General features: G+C 38.0%; 2 protein-coding genes across 2 annotated transcripts in view; both read left to right on the forward strand.

Annotated features, from left to right (window-relative positions):
- The first annotated feature begins 1,588 nt into the window (after positions 1-1,588).
- cdan1 (codanin 1) lies at positions 1,589-12,012 on the forward strand. The gene is made up of 28 exons (XM_027172766.2): positions 1,589-1,723; positions 2,333-3,030; positions 3,247-3,447; positions 3,551-3,741; positions 4,179-4,298; positions 4,391-4,469; positions 4,563-4,683; positions 4,940-5,049; positions 5,139-5,228; positions 5,323-5,398; positions 5,475-5,680; positions 6,206-6,338; positions 7,011-7,154; positions 7,279-7,445; positions 7,518-7,599; positions 8,043-8,129; positions 8,338-8,392; positions 8,495-8,628; positions 8,807-8,910; positions 9,036-9,185; positions 9,283-9,346; positions 9,417-9,495; positions 9,598-9,806; positions 9,994-10,101; positions 10,237-10,300; positions 10,372-10,553; positions 10,649-10,756; positions 10,866-12,012. The coding sequence occupies exons 1-28, from the start codon at positions 1,646-1,648 to the stop codon at positions 10,956-10,958; spliced, it is 3,933 nt and encodes a 1,310-aa protein (XP_027028567.2). The 5' UTR covers positions 1,589-1,645; the 3' UTR covers positions 10,959-12,012.
- Positions 12,013-12,194: 182 nt separating this feature from the next.
- Positions 12,195-17,497, forward strand: part of stard9 (StAR-related lipid transfer (START) domain containing 9) — a 36,392-nt gene continuing 31,089 nt past the window's right edge. Inside the window, exons 1-2 of the mRNA XM_027172348.2 lie at positions 12,195-12,814; positions 15,848-15,917. Of these exons, the coding sequence (XP_027028149.2) occupies positions 12,768-12,814; positions 15,848-15,917 (117 nt within the window). The 5' untranslated portion in view covers positions 12,195-12,767. The remainder of the gene's footprint in view (positions 12,815-15,847; positions 15,918-17,497) is intronic.

Here is a 17,497-nt window from a genome sequence, read left to right on the forward strand (position 1 = left end):
TACAGTACATAGGACTTGCACCTTAACAATTAACATATTTGCAAAGGACTTTTTACATTTAAATGTATTACTTTAACTTTTAATACTTTTAATTCTATCTATCTATCTATCTATCTATCTATCTATCTATCTATCTATCTATCTATCTATCTATCTATCTATCTATCTATCTATCTATCTATCTATCTATCTATCTATCTATCCAACTTGCAGTGGAATGAAAACATGGCCTAATCTGTGCAAAAATAATGTACAAAATGTGCAATCATGTTACATGTAATAACAGTAACAGTATAACAGAATAACCTCATAACTAGCTGCTGGTTCCTGTGAAATTTAATGCTTATCATGAATTATACATTTTTAAAACTTAACCTCGTTGTTTAAGGATAGGATGTATGATGACAAGCATGCAAGTCATCTAGTCTCAGAACTTCTTTGAAAGCCTGTTGAAATGCAGTCAGAAATACTGGTACAGCCCCCAAATATAAAGTAGATTGAAATGTTCTGGATTGAGGAGTGTGCCAGATTCAAAAAGTTGTCCCATATGCAATGTACAAAATGTGCAATTGTTTTACATGCAGGAACAGTAACAGTACAAAAAAAAGGAAAATCTTAGCCTTTGTATTTGTATTTGTATACTATTTTATTTGAACTAGAAAAATACATATATATACATATACGTATACATATACATACATATACGTATATATATATATATATATATATATATATATATATATATATATATATATACGTATATATATACATGTAAGGTAGGCTACTGTATGTGGTCTTTCTCGCTGATAAAATGTGATAAATCATTTTTAAATCTTTTACATATAAGTATAATGCATATAAGTTATGACACTGATTTATACAAGAAACACTAGTTATGTTTTTTATTTATTATTATAATTCTTCTTCTTCTTCTTCTTCTTATTATTATTATTATTGTTGTTGTTGTTGTTGTTGTTGTTGTTAGTTACATAGGATTAGATAACAGTTATTAAAGTTAATTTTATTTTGTCTGGATAATGACTATAAGAACTAAGTATATCTTAGCAATATATAGAGTTTATATTATATTATATTATATTATGTTATGTTATATTATATTATATTATATTATATCATATATTTAGAGTTCTGTATTGTTCTGTGTATTCCTTGAAAAATAAGAAAGAAAAATGATCCTTTCAGAGCCTTAGGAATCCCTGGACATACATTGTGTTTTGATGAATATTCCATATCTACAGTCCTGTTGGGTTTTGTTGCTCCTTACACCTCTGAGGTGTTACAATATTACAGCCAAACACTGTTTATACTTTTTACATTGCCATAATGTTACTTTACAGCACGCATAGGATACTCTTATTATGGCGTATACATTAAAAAAAAAGTAAAAAAGTTACAGACCCTGTTAATTGTACTTGCAATGACAAGATATTTTATCCAATTCTATTTCAAAAATCAAAAAAATGTAAGAGCTATATAACAAATATATTTGAATCATGGTGCATTGTGGTTTTCTGGAGCTATATAAACACAAATAAACTAGCATCACATACAAACAAGAAGCGTGGACTTTTATTTTGAAAATTAAGTTTGTTCTCGTTTCTCTCATTACTTTGCTCGAGACAGAATGGCGGCTCTTTTGGAATCGTTGCTCCGGAGAGACGTGGAGTTGTGCAGAGCTTTGAACTGGCTGCAAGGACAAAGTGTAAGAAATCCATCTCGTATTTACAAGGGAGACATTATTATGTTCTTTGTAAGATAAAAACGGTATTCTCATCGCATAGCAGAAAAGAAACATGGCTCTAGATTCTTCTCAACTTCAGTTAGCAACAAGCACCTAAATCTACAGCAGGCTGTGTTTGTGTTTGTCACGCCGTTTCCACACACACACACACACACACACACACACACACACACACACACACACACACACACACACACACACACACCGAGTTAGTTAGGGATTAGTTAGTGAGGGAAATTCTCTATTTTATACACCAAAAGTACCATATTCGACACAGAATATAGAAAACCATATGTTTATTATAATAATCAAATGTTTATGTGAGCAGCTTTGCTCTGTATTACTCTGTGTGTCTGTGTGTGTGTGTGTGTGTGTGTGTGTGTGTGTTTGTTTGTTTGTTTGTTTATTTATTTATTTATATGTATATAACTGTTATAGAGTTTGATATTATTTTATAGTTCAGGTCTTTCTAAAGTTCCATGATATAGTTAGTTTTATGTATTATTATTATTATTATTATTATTATTATTATTATTATTATACAAAGTTTTTACTTCTTTATCATTTCAGGACTGTAGCAGAGACCAAGATCTGCTTTTAACTGTCAGGAAGCAGGAGTTTGTTCCATTCCTCCTGAATTTCTTGAGGGATCAGAGCAGTAACTCTCTGACTCATGGCCCCAGCACTCCAGCCAAGACAACTAGCAGCACCAGGTCCCTCAGAGCCCATGGATCATCTAGCGAGCGGAGAGCAGCAAACAGAGCATCAGCGAGCCAAGGTTCCCGCAGTGGCAGCCGAGTCCAGCTCTTCTCGCCTGCTCCCTCCACATCGCACCTGGACCATCCGAACGAGCAGGACAGTCCGCTGATGGCCTCTCCGAGTCTTACAGGAATAAGTGCTTTCAGCAGCCCATCATTTAGCTCAGGATGGAGTTCAGCCCCAAGACACATGACTTCTGAACGTCGATCTTCTCAGCGCCCCTGTCTTGCTGACTTTATGACATCACCTCCAGACACTCAGGCCAGTCCTACATTTCAGCCTCACCGAGGGCGCAGGAGAGGTAGCGGGTTTGGAGCGTCTTCGTCAAATCGTCAGACTGCAGCACGCAGTGGTCATTCTGTGGAGGCTGGCAGCTGTGATGTTACAGCAAGGAAGGAAAGAAGTGGAGGGAGGACTAATGACCCAGTGTCACCACCTACACAAGTAGAGCTTAACTTTAACAATTTGGAGGACTTTCCCCCAGTGAGTGTGTCTCATGCCACCCCCATGTGAGTGACTTGAAAGTTAATTCTTTCTCTTTGTGCACTTTGAAGGTTTTTAATGAAAGGCTGTAGTGATGGTACTTATTTTAGTAAGTTTATTATAGTAGTGTCACAATACAGAGGATGTGTCATTAATGGTCATTTTTTCACCCCAAAAAAAAAGCATCCACGACTGACATTTTAGATTTATAGTGAAATTGTGATGTTTCTGAATGTGTTTAGAGCAACAAGACCTTCACGGCGCATCAACCCAACACCAGTAAGTGCGGAGCGACCAAACTCTAAACCTAAGAGCTGCTTTACCTCCACACCCCTCAGCAAGCCATGCAGTCCTCCTTCCATTCCAGAGGCCACAGGAACTGGGCAGAGTACAGGGAGCTCACTTTGTCTGCAAGAAGAGAGGGAGCTACTAAAGAAAGAAAGGTATTATTTCTACCACATGAGAATATATTTATAAAATTCCCAGCTATCTTTTTTCTCTGTGTGTTGAATGTCACTGTGCCTTCGTCCCCCCTTTTTTTTCCAGGTCTAAAATTGCACAGCAGAGCAGCAGTCCACTGAAGCCCAGTGCAAATGTTTGCACTCCCACTAAATCAATATCGAGGTCAGGCTCAAAGGTGACTCAGGATGTCCAGACACCTTGCCCTGACCCCACTAAAGTGACTCATACACCAGAGCTTGATATTCTAGCTGAGCTGTACTGCACATGCATTTCAGGTGAGCTACTACCAGAAAGTGCTGCAGATAAAACACAATGTTAAAAACACCTTTTTTTTTAATGTTTTAAAAAACAATGAATGGTATTAAATGATTGAAGTTTTTTTGAGTTTCACTTTACATTTTTATTTGTTCAGCAGATTATTTAACCCAAATATAGAGCAAGAATCCAATTTTTTTAAACCACTTTTATGGTCATTTCCATTTCAGAGTGTTGAGTCAGTAATCAGATCTGAAAAGCTCAACAGCTTTCAACTTATTTCATGAGCTCACATACTTACTTACTTCCTTATACAAACACATAAACAAATCTGTTTAAAACAAAACTATTATTTTGATTCTGTGATAACAAATTTGATCTAAGCACTAATTAATATAATTGCAATGAGATTTTGGTGGATTTTTATTTGTTGTTGTTGCTGCTTCCTTCATTATAGAGAACTTGGTGCCATGTGTGTTCCTGGAGCTGTTCTTTGTGCTGCAGCTGCTGACTTCATGGAGTTTGTCAGCCTCTGAGCCTACAGAAATGTGTCCCAGTGTGTGTGAAAGAGAGACAGGTTATTGTTGTGCTTGTATCTCTCAGCCATTTCTTAATCCTGCATAAACATGTTGTCCTTCCCACTTATACAAGAATGTCATCATCTTGCAGATTTCCTCGAGAGAACTTATCTGGGAAATGTCCACAGCTGTGTGTATTTTGCCGTGCGAGTTATGGAGAAACAGTTTAAGTGAGTGTTTATCTATGTATCTGGGCTTTGCTTTTATGTAGTCTGCCTTGCCTTGGTGCTGATTGGTCCTATTTTTGACTTCTTTGGTTTTAGTTTGCTTTCACACCTGGATCGCTGCACTCTGCGTCTTCTGGCAGAGAACGAAAGAGTTGCCACTTTCTCTCCAGCCTTACGTGATCGTCTGGCACAAGCTCAAGATATCTGCACAGCTAAGGTTTACAATCCAGAAGTTATGCTGTTTTTATTCATATTCTTTATCATATCATATTCATTTCATTCTTTATCATATTCATATTCTATATTTTTTTCTGTTAATTAGGTTTAATACGAAGTGGGGAAAAAAAACTTTTATTGACTATTGCAAAATAAACCATTTCATTGTAATTTCATGTTGCTTACTTCACATTGTCGCTGTTACTAGAGTACATGCTTTCAAACTCAGCTCCTCTTTGTCTTTAATGGCACTCTAGGTAATTCCCAGCCACACCACCTTTATTCATACGGTGCCTTTCCAGCCAGCCACCGACAACCGCAATAACTTCAGCAGTGACAAGGCCTTCCACATCTTTAAGAAACAAAGGTTCACGATATATACAGTGTACTCGATTTGTGTCGTTACAACAGGATCATGTTACCCTTATGAATCCGTGTATTCATCTGCTGTTACAGAGATAATTTTTATGAGCTGCTGAGAGAATGGGCAGATTATCATAAGGAGCCAGGATGGGAGTTTCAGGCAGCTTTAGGCCACCGGGTCAGGTGAGGTGGCTGAGCCGTTTGTGTAAATATTTCCTTTAGGAAACTCCATGATAATGCTTTCTAACGTATGATCCTGCTCACATTTTTCCTACAGGGGAATAGTCAATCAATTAAGCGCAGCAGGAATCCACTGCCACTTTGCCAGACTTTTCCAGAAGCAGCTGGTTCAGGTAAAACCGACGGGTTTTTCTTACATGGAGATTGCACAGTTGGCCTGCAGGCATTCACTGCTCATTCTTTCTTTAGATGTGTAAAGGTCATATGGAGCTCAGCTCTCCTGGTGATGCTCCGGATGCAGATCTGCTGGGCATGGTGGGGGCAGACAGCCTGGGGAGGCTGAAGCGACTGCAAGAGCGTCTGATCCAGCCGCAGGCTCTAAGTGGCCCTTGCCCTCCACCTTCTTTCCCTGGACACCAGGAGTTCTTCAGAGATTTCCTACAGGCAGCTAGCTGGTAAAATTACACAGTCATGCTGTTTTTTTCTTTTTTCATTTTGTCTTTTTATGGTGTAATATAAATTGTGTATGTGTAACATTTTCTTTCTTAGAGGCTTGAGTTTTGATATATTGCTAAAAATATACAGTTGTATACATTTGCACGGGTCAAGCACAGAATCTGCGTTTACATTGTATTGCCTGAATCTGTCTAACATTAAGTCTGTTACAGCTAACCTGTATTATTTAACTAAAGTAGCAATCACATTGCTGTCGTCTTGAGCGATACAGAATTTTTGGGTATTTATTGGTTTACCGGTTAGTTCAAATATTCCAATTAATTTGTAAAAAATTTCCTTTGCTCATTAAATGGTTTCTAACATGTTTAAAAGTGTTTTTACTCTTGAGAACATTTTAGTATTTAGTATTATTCTCTCGACCTGCTCTGTTTTATGACCCATGATTAATCAAAAAATATTCAGCACTGTTGTATTGAGATTTCCTGCACAATATCCACTTGTCTTACTCCTCGTCTCTGACCTAGCTGCCAGTTGAACCAACACCTGAAGGATGGTTTGTGTCAGCAGCTGCTCCAGTTGAATGAGGTGTCTATTCTAGGCCCTGACAGCTCGTCAACCACAGGAGAAGTGGAGGGAGATGGAGACATGGAACAGCAGGTTCAGACCATGTTACTATATAAAGAAGAATATTAAAAGTGCTCTCTGTGGCTCGGAAAGAATTTTATAGCAGTCGTGTAACTGCACGAGTTCAACAACAAATTTGTTTACATTTATTTTAATTATTCACCGAAACATTATTTGCAATGTAATTCTAAAATATTTATATCCCTCATGTTTAGTATTTTCTTTTTTGAGGCTTGATTTTTTTTTGCTGTTTTGCTAAAAATATGCAATTATGCACATTTGTAATGTACAAGCACAGGTTCTGGTAGCTTTGTGGTTTAATCGGTAGGTTGTGAGTTTCAATCCCTGGTTCGCCAAGCTGCTAAAGCTGGGCCCCTGAGCAAGGCCCTTAACCCTTAATTACTCAGTTGTATAAAATGAGATACAGAAAATATAAAAATAAATCTAAATTATGTCTTTACTCCATTAAGTTCAAAAGATTATATAAGTAGCCAAATAGCAGAAACTATTGTTTAGGGTTTTTTTTTGTCATTAATAGTTTTATATGTTTAGCCTTTAAAACTGTTTACCATTGAGAGAGAACTAATGTAGCAAAATCTGTTCAAGATTTAGCTGATTCAGCAAATGAATCCATTCTTAAAGCTACTACGTTTGGCTTGGAATAAGTGCTGAATCTCACCTCTCCTAATGTCTTCCTGTCTATAGGATGAGAAGCAACGATTCTCTTCAGTACTCCTTGTGGCTCGACTTCTTGCCAAGTTCCTGGGGTTAATTTCCTTTATGCCCTACCAGACCTCTGAGGCACCGTCCAAAGAGATCCGGGAGGCTGCCATTGCTCTGCGCAGTAAGGTAGATGCATCTTCAAAGTATGACTGAGACGTTTCTTAACCAGATTTATTAAGAGGTCTTACAATGCAGGGGGTTAAAATGCATCCGTTAGTGAATGATTATTTTTTCCCTGTGTGTTTTCCAGAGCGCCCCAGTGCTGGATGTGTCTGCATTGTTGACGAGTTGTGTGCGTATGAAGCGCACTGTGCTTACTGTTCCCTGGCTGGTTGAGTTCCTCTCCATGCTGGACTACACCGGCCCATTTCTACCCTGCTACAGGTCTGCTCTGGGATTCCTGCTTCAAATCTACAGGTTTGTCACATGCAACACACATCATTCATTTTGTATTTGTAAATGTCCTGACCGTACGTGTGTTTGTGTTAGGAGGATGAGGTTGGGTAACGTTGGAGAGCAGTATTACTTGAACCAGATGTTGTTGGTGGCAGTGCTGGGTTGGCTTTTCCAGGTAAGAAAAATTGCACTAAATTGACTTGAAACGCACATTAACACCTTCTGGACGTTTTTGTCCGTTAGGTGGCGTAGGTTCCCCATTATTTGGCCATATATTTTTCTGTGTTTCAGAGGAATGATTTTTTTTGTCCAAACTTTTATATAACATCTTTGGAAAGAGTCTATAATTTTTCTGTATTTCAATTTTACACTTTTATGTAGGCTTTGAGAACAACAATGTTCATTAATTTTATCTAAAAAATACATCACACAAGTTTTTTTCCCCCCAAATAATTTTTTGCAGAAATCTGATAATCAACCTCAGTTCTAATCAATACTACTAAGTATTAAAAAAAATACCTATTGATGTCAATAATTAGACATCATTAGTGTAAAAATGCACACAAAATGACTTATTTTTAATATGGGACTAGACTAATATCCACAGTCTGACTCTAGATTCCAGTCTTTCCAGAGGATCTGTTGTTTAGCATCAGTGTGCAAGAACTAGAGGACTTGGGGAATCACACTAGCAGTCAAGGGTTGGTGAGTAAATAAATAAATACTCATATTTCACTATTTCTACTTTTTTTTTTTTTTTTTTTTTGCTTTAAATGCCTTGATGATCATAGCACAGAGGCTGATCGGACTGACTTTATTATTTCTTTAGCAGGCAAATTTCTGTTACATGTCTGTTTAGAAATACAGTTTCAATACTGACAAAGTAGTAAGTACCGGTATATTTTCTTCTCAGGACAATCTGCCTTTAGTGGATCAACAGCTTCTCTATACCTGCTGCCCATATTTAGGTGAGGGGAAGCTCTATAGTATTGTCTACGAATGAGGAACCAAAACAGTCATGTTATGTTGACAATTATATATTGAGTGTTTTGTTGAAAATTGTTAACCAGGTGAATTTCGCAAGCTGTTGGCAGCCTTTGTGTCAGGAAGTGCTTCCAAGACTGGAGGCCTGATCCGCAAGATCACGCCTACATCTGCTGAACCCAGAGGTCCTTCCACCACCATCACTCAGCAGAAACTACAGGTAATACAGCTTTTTTTAATTACTGGTGTATTTTTGAATTAGTAATTAAAATGAACAAGACTGAACAAACGTGTCTCCAGTTTTTTGCTTAGGTGCATCCAGGCAGAAAAATAAATATGCAACACTTACTTATAGGTTACTTTATAAATGGAGCATTTTCATGTCATTTTTTTTGTAGCTGGATCTGGAGCAGGCCTTTTTCCATAATCAGCCTCCTTCACTTAAACGTACTGTGGAGTTTGTGGCTGAACGTGTTGGATCTAACTGTGTCAAACACATCAAGTCAGTCTAGATTCTTTTTGCTCATATTATGTATATTCTGTGTGAATATCTGTTGTTTTGTTAGATTTATGCCTTACACTTTTATTTGCATACTGTTTATAATTGTGTGCATGTGTGTAAATCAGGGCCACACTGGTGACTCAGCTGGTGCAGGGTGGAGAGAAGTCTCTCAGGGATGGTTTGGGTTCAGATGGCGTTAATGCAGCCAAGCTGAATGACTCGATCTGTGCTATGATTTGTGATGCAGCCATGCAGGCCCTGGAGAGAGCCACAAGGTAAGCTTTGGTACTTTTATAGTCAATCAAAAGTGAGAAAGTCTTGTGTTTTTATATTTTTTTCTTCCTTGACTTCTGCTTGTGCCTCCTGTACTAGGTTTTGCAGTGAGAATGCACCAAGAGCTGTAAGGGTTCTTTTGCCTGATGAGACGTCTCAAGCTGTAAGTTTCCTCATTTAGGATTTGTTCTTTCTAATGACACTCCAGATTCCCTAAACAGAACTTCTTGCAGGTTCTGACAACATCTGAGCACATCACCACACGACTGGCAACTGAGAAAGCCTGCAGCTGGCTCTCCTCAAATATCACAAGTACTGTACTGGAGCACTCAGTGATTTCACTGGGATATATAATGTGACATGATCTCTGTGTAGTACAATTCTAGAATTATATATGCATATGCTTCTCTATAGCTCTTATAAAGAGGGAGTGGAAAAGTACTTTCGAGCGTGTGATGAAGAATGTGCCTTGTCCTACAAGCACCGCGTCTGTGGACGGAGGAGGATCTGGCAAGAGTGTGCAGACACAGAAGAGCTCCTCAGGGCCAGATGCTGGGTCCTCATGCCCACAAGATTGCTCTCACAAAGGTCCACTGGCATCTGATGTTATTATTGAGTTAAAGGTACAGACACAGGATATTCACTGTTGCTAATGATTATTATATGCTGTGATTAAATACATGTATGGGTACTGGTACAATAGTGGTTATTAAAATCTTGTGTGTTTATGAATTGAGGAAGGTTTCCTGCATTAAATAATTTTTTTTGTCAGTTTGTTTATTATTATACATGGACACCTGCTCATTTCAGGAGGTGCTGAGCATTGCAGTAGGACCCAGATCTGAAGAGGAAGTGCTTACAGTGCAGCAGATTAGCTCTCTGCTAGACAAAGTGGGACAGACACTAAGATGTAGAAAGGTGAAAACTGTTTCCCCTCATTTACCGTCTTGGTATTCTGTAGCTATTATTACTTTTTTTAATTTATAATTTATTTACTATTTTAATATTTTATCATGTATTTTCTGTTTACCAGTTTCTTTGTTCTATTTGCAGTTCATGTCTGCAATTGCTGAGCAGATGCTATTGCGTTGTACTGTCTTGTTGGCCTGCAAGCTAGGTGAGTGAGTGAGTGAGTGTGTGTGTGTGTGTGTGTGTTCCTAATTAAATATTTTGTGGGTTTTTGCATAGTGTCTGGAGAGTTACCCCTGGTATCCCCAGCTGGGGGTAACGTGAAGGAAGCTGCTGATGTTGGGTCTTTATTGAATGAGTTGGTTGTTCTGTGGACTCGTATTCCCTCTACCCATGTAACTTTGCACCTTCTCTTTACTGAGCCTACGCTTACTGCCATCATCAATGCGAATGACCTGCAGGTGACTAGTGATAAAAGTAAACATAACACTGCAGATATTTATTTCATGTGTGGTTACAGCTGTCAGAGTACACTTTCTTTTATCTGTCCTTACAGAGATGTACCTACCTGCTCTTTGTTCAAACGCTTATGGAGAAAGGCCTTCTGACTAAGGAAGAAATGGGCTCTCACTTGGCAAAACTATCTGAGTTCTCTTTTCCAGTGGTAATGGTCTCGTACATACATACATACATACATATAAAAGACCTCAGCTCATGAACATTGTTTAGAATCACATAAACAGTATCATAATTTCTCTCTCGCTTCATTGTAGGAATCCATCGCCAGTTTTCAGAAGCTGTGTGTAACCTCTCCTTTACCAGTGCCTTTAGTGAAATCTAATGACTTACTGCAGATCTCCCAGTGACCAAAAGAGGGAGACAGCTGCATTACATGGCAAAAATATACACAGGAAAACAACGGAGATGACGTCATGTGTTTCATTTTAAAACGATTACACATATTTTACTCAGTTTACTATATACTTAATTCTCCACAAGCATTTTTTTACCTTTTTGGGCAATATTCTGTTGCAAAGCAAATGTAGTTTGAACCTCCTCACTGACATTAAGCCCCAAATTCTCCAGTTTGCATCTTGTACATGACTTCAAGACAGATACAGTAATGAATTCTGATTGGCTGGAGGAAAAATAGTATAGAATTTGAACTTCAAAACAGTAATTGTACCTCAATTACTACTTTTCCTCTTTTAGTATCTGTGTTTTTTATGATTAAGATTAAATAATCCTTCCAAATGTTAACGGAAGAGTCGCTTAGATATTTGAGACTGAAGTATACTATATGGGCAAAAGTTTGTGCACCTCATCACACTCTTGAAATTTCCATTACAGAACTAATACGCATGTTTGTGGTTTTCCACCAGATTTACATGTAGATATTGAGATTTGCCCAGTCATCTTCAAGAGCATGAGTGTAGGTTAAGTCAGTTGAGGAGGTCCTCATTTCACAGGTGTTTAGTGTGTGAGGTTGGAGCTCTGTTTCCATACGGGTGTGAACTACATACAGGTGTGATCGTCAGGTATCCACTTTTTACCATATTGTGTATATAACTTATCTGCAGATATTATGATTATGAATGCACATATCTAAAATATACATAAGTTCAGCTCAGAGGTGCAGGGGACATGTTTTGTGTAATGCACCTACCTGTGAAAATAATATAGCTAGGCTTAAAATGATGTGAACAGAAAATTGCATTGATAGACACTTAATCACGTTTAAGCTTTATTTTGTGCATCTGGTTGTGAGATATTATCCCTTCTCTAAATGTATTTCTTTTTATGCATAAATGTCTGTTGCTTAGAATGCTTTGGAATACATTTTAATGAACATGTGGTTCATGTTGGACTTAATGTCATCAGTTGGTTTTAAACTGTTTAATATTAAAATTTAATTATTTAGTCATTTGTTTATTTGCATGGTATACATCTTTATTTCACCAGCTTACAAACAAAACAAACGGTGACAATGAAAAATGCAGACATTAGAATAAGCTGTGTGTGTCTGTGTCCTGCGTGTGTGTCTGTGTCCTGCGTGTGTGTCTGTCTGTGTGTGTGTGTGTGTGTGCGTGTGTGTGCGCGCGCGCGCGCCTGTCTGTCTTTTTCTTGGGTATAGGCTTCAGAGCCATGACCAGGATATTGAGGTCACTGAAGATGAATGAATTATTTTTTATTTTTTAAAGTGAAGTTTGAGTTTGTTTTCAGTTGAACTCGATTAATGCAATATTATAGATGCAAACTTTGAAAAAGTTTGAAAAAAAAATGAAGCATATTTGGGAATCTATTGCATCTGCTTTTTTTTTCATATTATTCATATACGCGGACAGTTCAGCAAACTTCAGTTAAAGAAATGCACTTAAGAGCCATTTAGTAAACTTGGCTGTAGCTTATTTATTATTAGTGTATAGTGAGCACATGGTTGGCTACACAGCCTGTGATCTCCTCCCTCCTCCTGGGTCTCCTGTTTCAGCTTCAGTCTAGTTTCTCTAACAGCTCTTCTGCTTTTTCCTTCACTGCCATAAACATCATGGATTTTAACTCTCACCGTCGACGACCACCATTTGATCAGGATGTACAGTTTCTCAGCTGCCAGTTAACTACATATAGACTCTGACTCGACGCTTTATTTCAATTCCTCCGTCCTGCTTAAAACCTCAATGGCAAACGTGAAAGTCGCAATTCGAGTCCGTCCTCTAAACTCAAGGTAAGTCAGAAAGAAAGCCCTGTTGTGTTAACGCCAATGCTGTTGTACTTTATTAACGATATTATTGTTAAAAGTGCGGGAGAGCTTTTGTTGCTGGTGTTGCTATGTGTGGGAATTGGAGTTGACTCAACGACTCGGTTCCTCTTCTTGCCTCTTGATATCAAAACAGCTAAAGCTCTGTTTCCTTTTAACGTTTTGTCTTAAACATGAAGTGTTTTATGTATTTATTTTATAAGTAAAATGGGTGTAAATGTTAGGTTTTTTTTATATCGGCAAATATTTGTTATTAAATTCGAGGTCCACTGCATATAAATGTAGGTCTTGTTTACGTTATAGACGCAATTGCATGCTACTTTATTATATTGTTGGAAAATGTGCTTAATTCACCCCCCCCCCCCCCCACCAGCCCTATTACCTCAGACATGGGGTAGCTTTGCTCCACCCACCAGCATGAGCTAAATTACTGCAGGATGTTGGGTTGAGACTGACTCTGGGGGTGAAGGCCATTTCCAGCTCAGTCTAAAAAGAACACACATTTCATTTTATCCCAACTCCTAATACTACTGTACCAGCAGATAGGATTTTTACTGCGCCTGGGGTTAGAGGTCTCAACTGCTGGAAAATCATGCTTGGTCTGACCGTCCCCCGGCTGGTCAAACCGGTAGATAGCTGTTAGATCTTTGCAAGCCGTATAGTGCTGGTAGAAAGGAGAGAGAAGAGTTTTCAAATTGCTGCTTCAACATCAAACATTTATGGATCAGTGGAAACTAAAAGTTGGTCTACCGGCTCGACCCGAGTCAGATCAATCTGTATGTTTCAGCAGCGTTAACATTTAAATGTCCCCACAAACTGTCTATCCATGACAAAGGATGACCTCGTGTCTTACTGTTCCTGTTATGCAAATAGACGTGTCTTTATAATAAGCCTAGTTTTATATAGAGCACAGTGACAATAGGATCTGCTTCCTGCTTTTCAGTACTTCCTATGTTTGTCGAAAACAAAACCACATTTTTTTAGATGTTGTGGCTTCTGTTGTGGTTCATTGACATTTGCGATTAATTTATTTGGCAGACGCTTACATTTAAATTAGCTTAGAAGTGAAGCTGAACAGAAGTGTATTCAGCTGTTAAATAAACCGCAAGATAAATAAGTTCCGCAATCCTTCCAGCAAGTTTTCACCAGCTAACCAGAAACAAGAGAAAGACAGTTATAGGAAGAACAGAGAGAGAACCAAAACCCATTACATGATCTAAAGCTAGTGCTGCTAACACAGAAGCACACAGTTCTGTCAGAAGCAAAGACTGTATGGAAATCTTGCACAGATATCTTGGTTTATATTATGTTCTTCAGAACAGGTTTTGATGCGCGAGTCTTCTTATAAATCTTCCTCATGACATGGAGATGAGAAGGCAGGCTGCTGAGGTTTTAGGCAGGGCTGCCTTTAGGGTTGGCACAGAAAGGGAAATCTGTTGGTACTGATTGTGGGGTATAAATTAAATCCTTGCTCTGATACACACTACAGACCTGAACAGCTTTTAAACAAATTAAAAATCAGCATTTAAGAATTTATACTGACCCAGTTTTGGGATGGACTTCAGATTTCAATCTCTTGCATCAGTCTGGAACAGCTGGAATGCACACACAGCTGTGCTAGCTCTCTCACTCTGTCTCTCTCGCTCTCTCTCTTTCTCTCTCACTCATTCGCTCTCTCTCTCTCTCTCTCTCTCTCTCTCTCACTCACACACACACACACGCACACACACACACACCAAGTCTGCTTTCCCTCAGCTGTGCAGCTCATGGAGTTGTACATTAATCTGTTTTCATATCTGTTTGACACACTCTGAGTTTGCAGTGCAGCATAACAGGAGTAGAGAGTCGAGTCTCAGATACGAACCAGTTCACGCTGTTTTGACTCGTCTGCATAGAGTCAACTCCTGACTTTAGATCCCTCGGGAGTAATTTCAAGACTATTGCCTTTTAAAGTAAAAGCATTTTATTTTGGCTTATCTCCGTAAAGTTTGTTTAAAGCCTAGTATTCAGTAACTAATTTGAACAAATAGAAAATGTTTGTAGTTATGAATATGAGAAATTTGTCTGAATCTGTCTGGTGTAGTGGGTTAACAAGCATACTCCAATCATTAAGTAACTCCACTTGGCATGTTGTAAATAACAATAACAATGGAATGATTTCTTTTACACTTTTCGTCCTTATCTCACTCTCAAACAATAAACATATCGAAAGTGTTATTTATTTTTGTGAAAATGTTATAGTTTGTGTATGAAATCATACTGTATTTAAACCTTGTTGGCCTACTGTAAATAAAGTAAAAATAGAAATGGAGCAATGTTTCAATTAATGTTTATTATTTTGAACCGATTGATTATATAGAAATATATAGAAATGAGAAACAAAAGGTTATTGCAGTCAATGGCTATCAAATACAGCTCCCAATAATGTATCTGCAAATGCAGATAATTTCCAACAAATGAGAGAACTGCTCAATGTGACCTGAACACCACACAAGCGTTAAGTGCTGACACTGAAGTCTCCTTTATAAGCGGCTAAATATACATCTCTCCTCACAGGAAAACCTCCACATCAACAACTGCACACTTTTAAAAATTGGTCTGTTTATCCCTTCTCTGGAAACAGCATCGTGTTAGAATGTAAAGGTGCTTCAATCTAAATCTTCACCTGTCTAGTAGCATACAAGTGTTGTGCAGTTTGCTTTGGAACGAACAGAAAGTCATGGTCTTGGTTTAAATACGTACTTTTTGATGTTATATCAGATGTCATGTGGGATGTGTTAGACTAGTGTTTAAGGTTTTAGATTACTGATCAGAAGGTCATGAGTTTGAATCCCATTCCCACCAAGCTGCCACTGCTGGGTCCCTAAAGCAAGGCCCTTAATCATCAGTTGCTCAGTTCTATAAATGAAAATAAAATGTAAGTCACTCTGGATAAGGCTGTTGACTAAATCCAAGAAATGTAAATGTCAAATTATCACTTTCTTCTGTCTTGTCCTTCAGGGAAAGAGTGGATGGAGGGAGAATAGCTGTACAGGTGGAGGACAAAGTGGTGAGAGTAAGAAATGTCAAGGTAAGTTCTTTATATGTTCTGTGTTGCCGGAATGTAGCTGCCATACATCGCAGGGAAGTTTATAAATACAATAAAGCAGTGCTGCTATTTACACACATGCAGGATTAAAAGGAAAAGATGCAATCTCCGGCTTGATCACGTTAACAGGAAGCTTAGAGGGGAGAGTGTCCACTTCCTGCACCATTACACTGGTGTTTATTGAAAGCATCTACTGAACAAACAAACATTTGGTTTGTAGTCACCTCATCAAAGCTTCCACACAGACTTACTCACATAACAGCCATGTAGTTAAAGATGAGTAAACAGTGTAGACCTGCACCTACTCCATCTCCAAATTCCAGCTCTGTGTGCGGACTGAAACCAACGCTACATAACCTGATTTGTGGGATTATTGTGTGTGACAAAAACCGAGGCCACAAAGTCGTGTCTGTTCTTCCTGCTCAGCCTCAGAACAACACAGTTTTGTTATATACGAATACAGTCAGTCACAATTATCATGGTTATTTGCACATCTGTAACTAATTGTTATATTCCACACGTACTGTATATGTTGCTATATAAGTGCATGTACAGACAATACTGATCCTGATTAAGTTCAAGATTCACAGTATCAGTAGAGAACAGTGCAATTTTAATGACATTGTTTTTGTAGTAGTTTGTCTTTTACAGTCTATTAATGTATTTGTGTTTTTCAGGGTTTTGTTTTTTTTAACATATACAGTTGGGTTTCTATTTTATTATACACCTTGTAGAATCTGCAAAATGTTAGTCATTACAAAAACACTATAAGAAGAAGGATTGTATTTTGTTTTTTCTTTACTTAGTACCACCGCCATAAATAAGGTTTCACAAGCTAATCCACAAGACGAAATAACTCTGTTTTCACAAATGGAACTGTGTGTGTTGATACCTGGAAGATCAATGACTGTTTTTGTGAATTGTGTAAATTCAGTTATTATTGTGTCATGTGGAGTTTTATATAATGTCGTTATTGTGTCTGTATTTAGTCATTTGTTTATAATGTGAAATTATTCAGGGCATAATATTGTGTGTGTGTGTGTGTGTGTGTGTGTGTGTGTGTGTGTGTGTGTGTGAGTGAGTGAATTGTATTTATATGTTCAGTCTTTGTCACAACTGTTAATTACCTACATGATAATTAATGGTCAGCCAATTTATAAATGGTGAGTGTAAATATAACCAGGCTGAGGAGGAACTGGTGCACAGAATGAAGTCAGAGAAACAGGGAAAAAATAATCTTTTTCCAAAAAAACATTAGTATATATCAGTGGAAAATATGGACAAGGCTATTTTTACCCTCAAATGTGTGACACGCGACAGTAAATAAGGCCACAGGATAATAATGTATCTTGTGAATTCATGAATAAAGTGTCATCTAAATAAGAAGTGCAGTCTCTACCAGACATAAACATATCTTTCACGTTTCCTGCATCATCCCTTCAGTATATAGATATCACTGTCGGGATAGTAACAGTTACAGAAGTCATAATGCTCCAGCATAAGAGATCACACCAAGCTTCAAGTGCTTACTGAAGATGTGGCTGTGCATTATACCGGGATGG

The sequence above is a fragment of the Tachysurus fulvidraco genome, chromosome 12 (genome assembly GCF_022655615.1).
Source record: "Tachysurus fulvidraco isolate hzauxx_2018 chromosome 12, HZAU_PFXX_2.0, whole genome shotgun sequence".
NCBI classification, from domain to species: domain Eukaryota; kingdom Metazoa; phylum Chordata; class Actinopteri; order Siluriformes; family Bagridae; genus Tachysurus; species Tachysurus fulvidraco.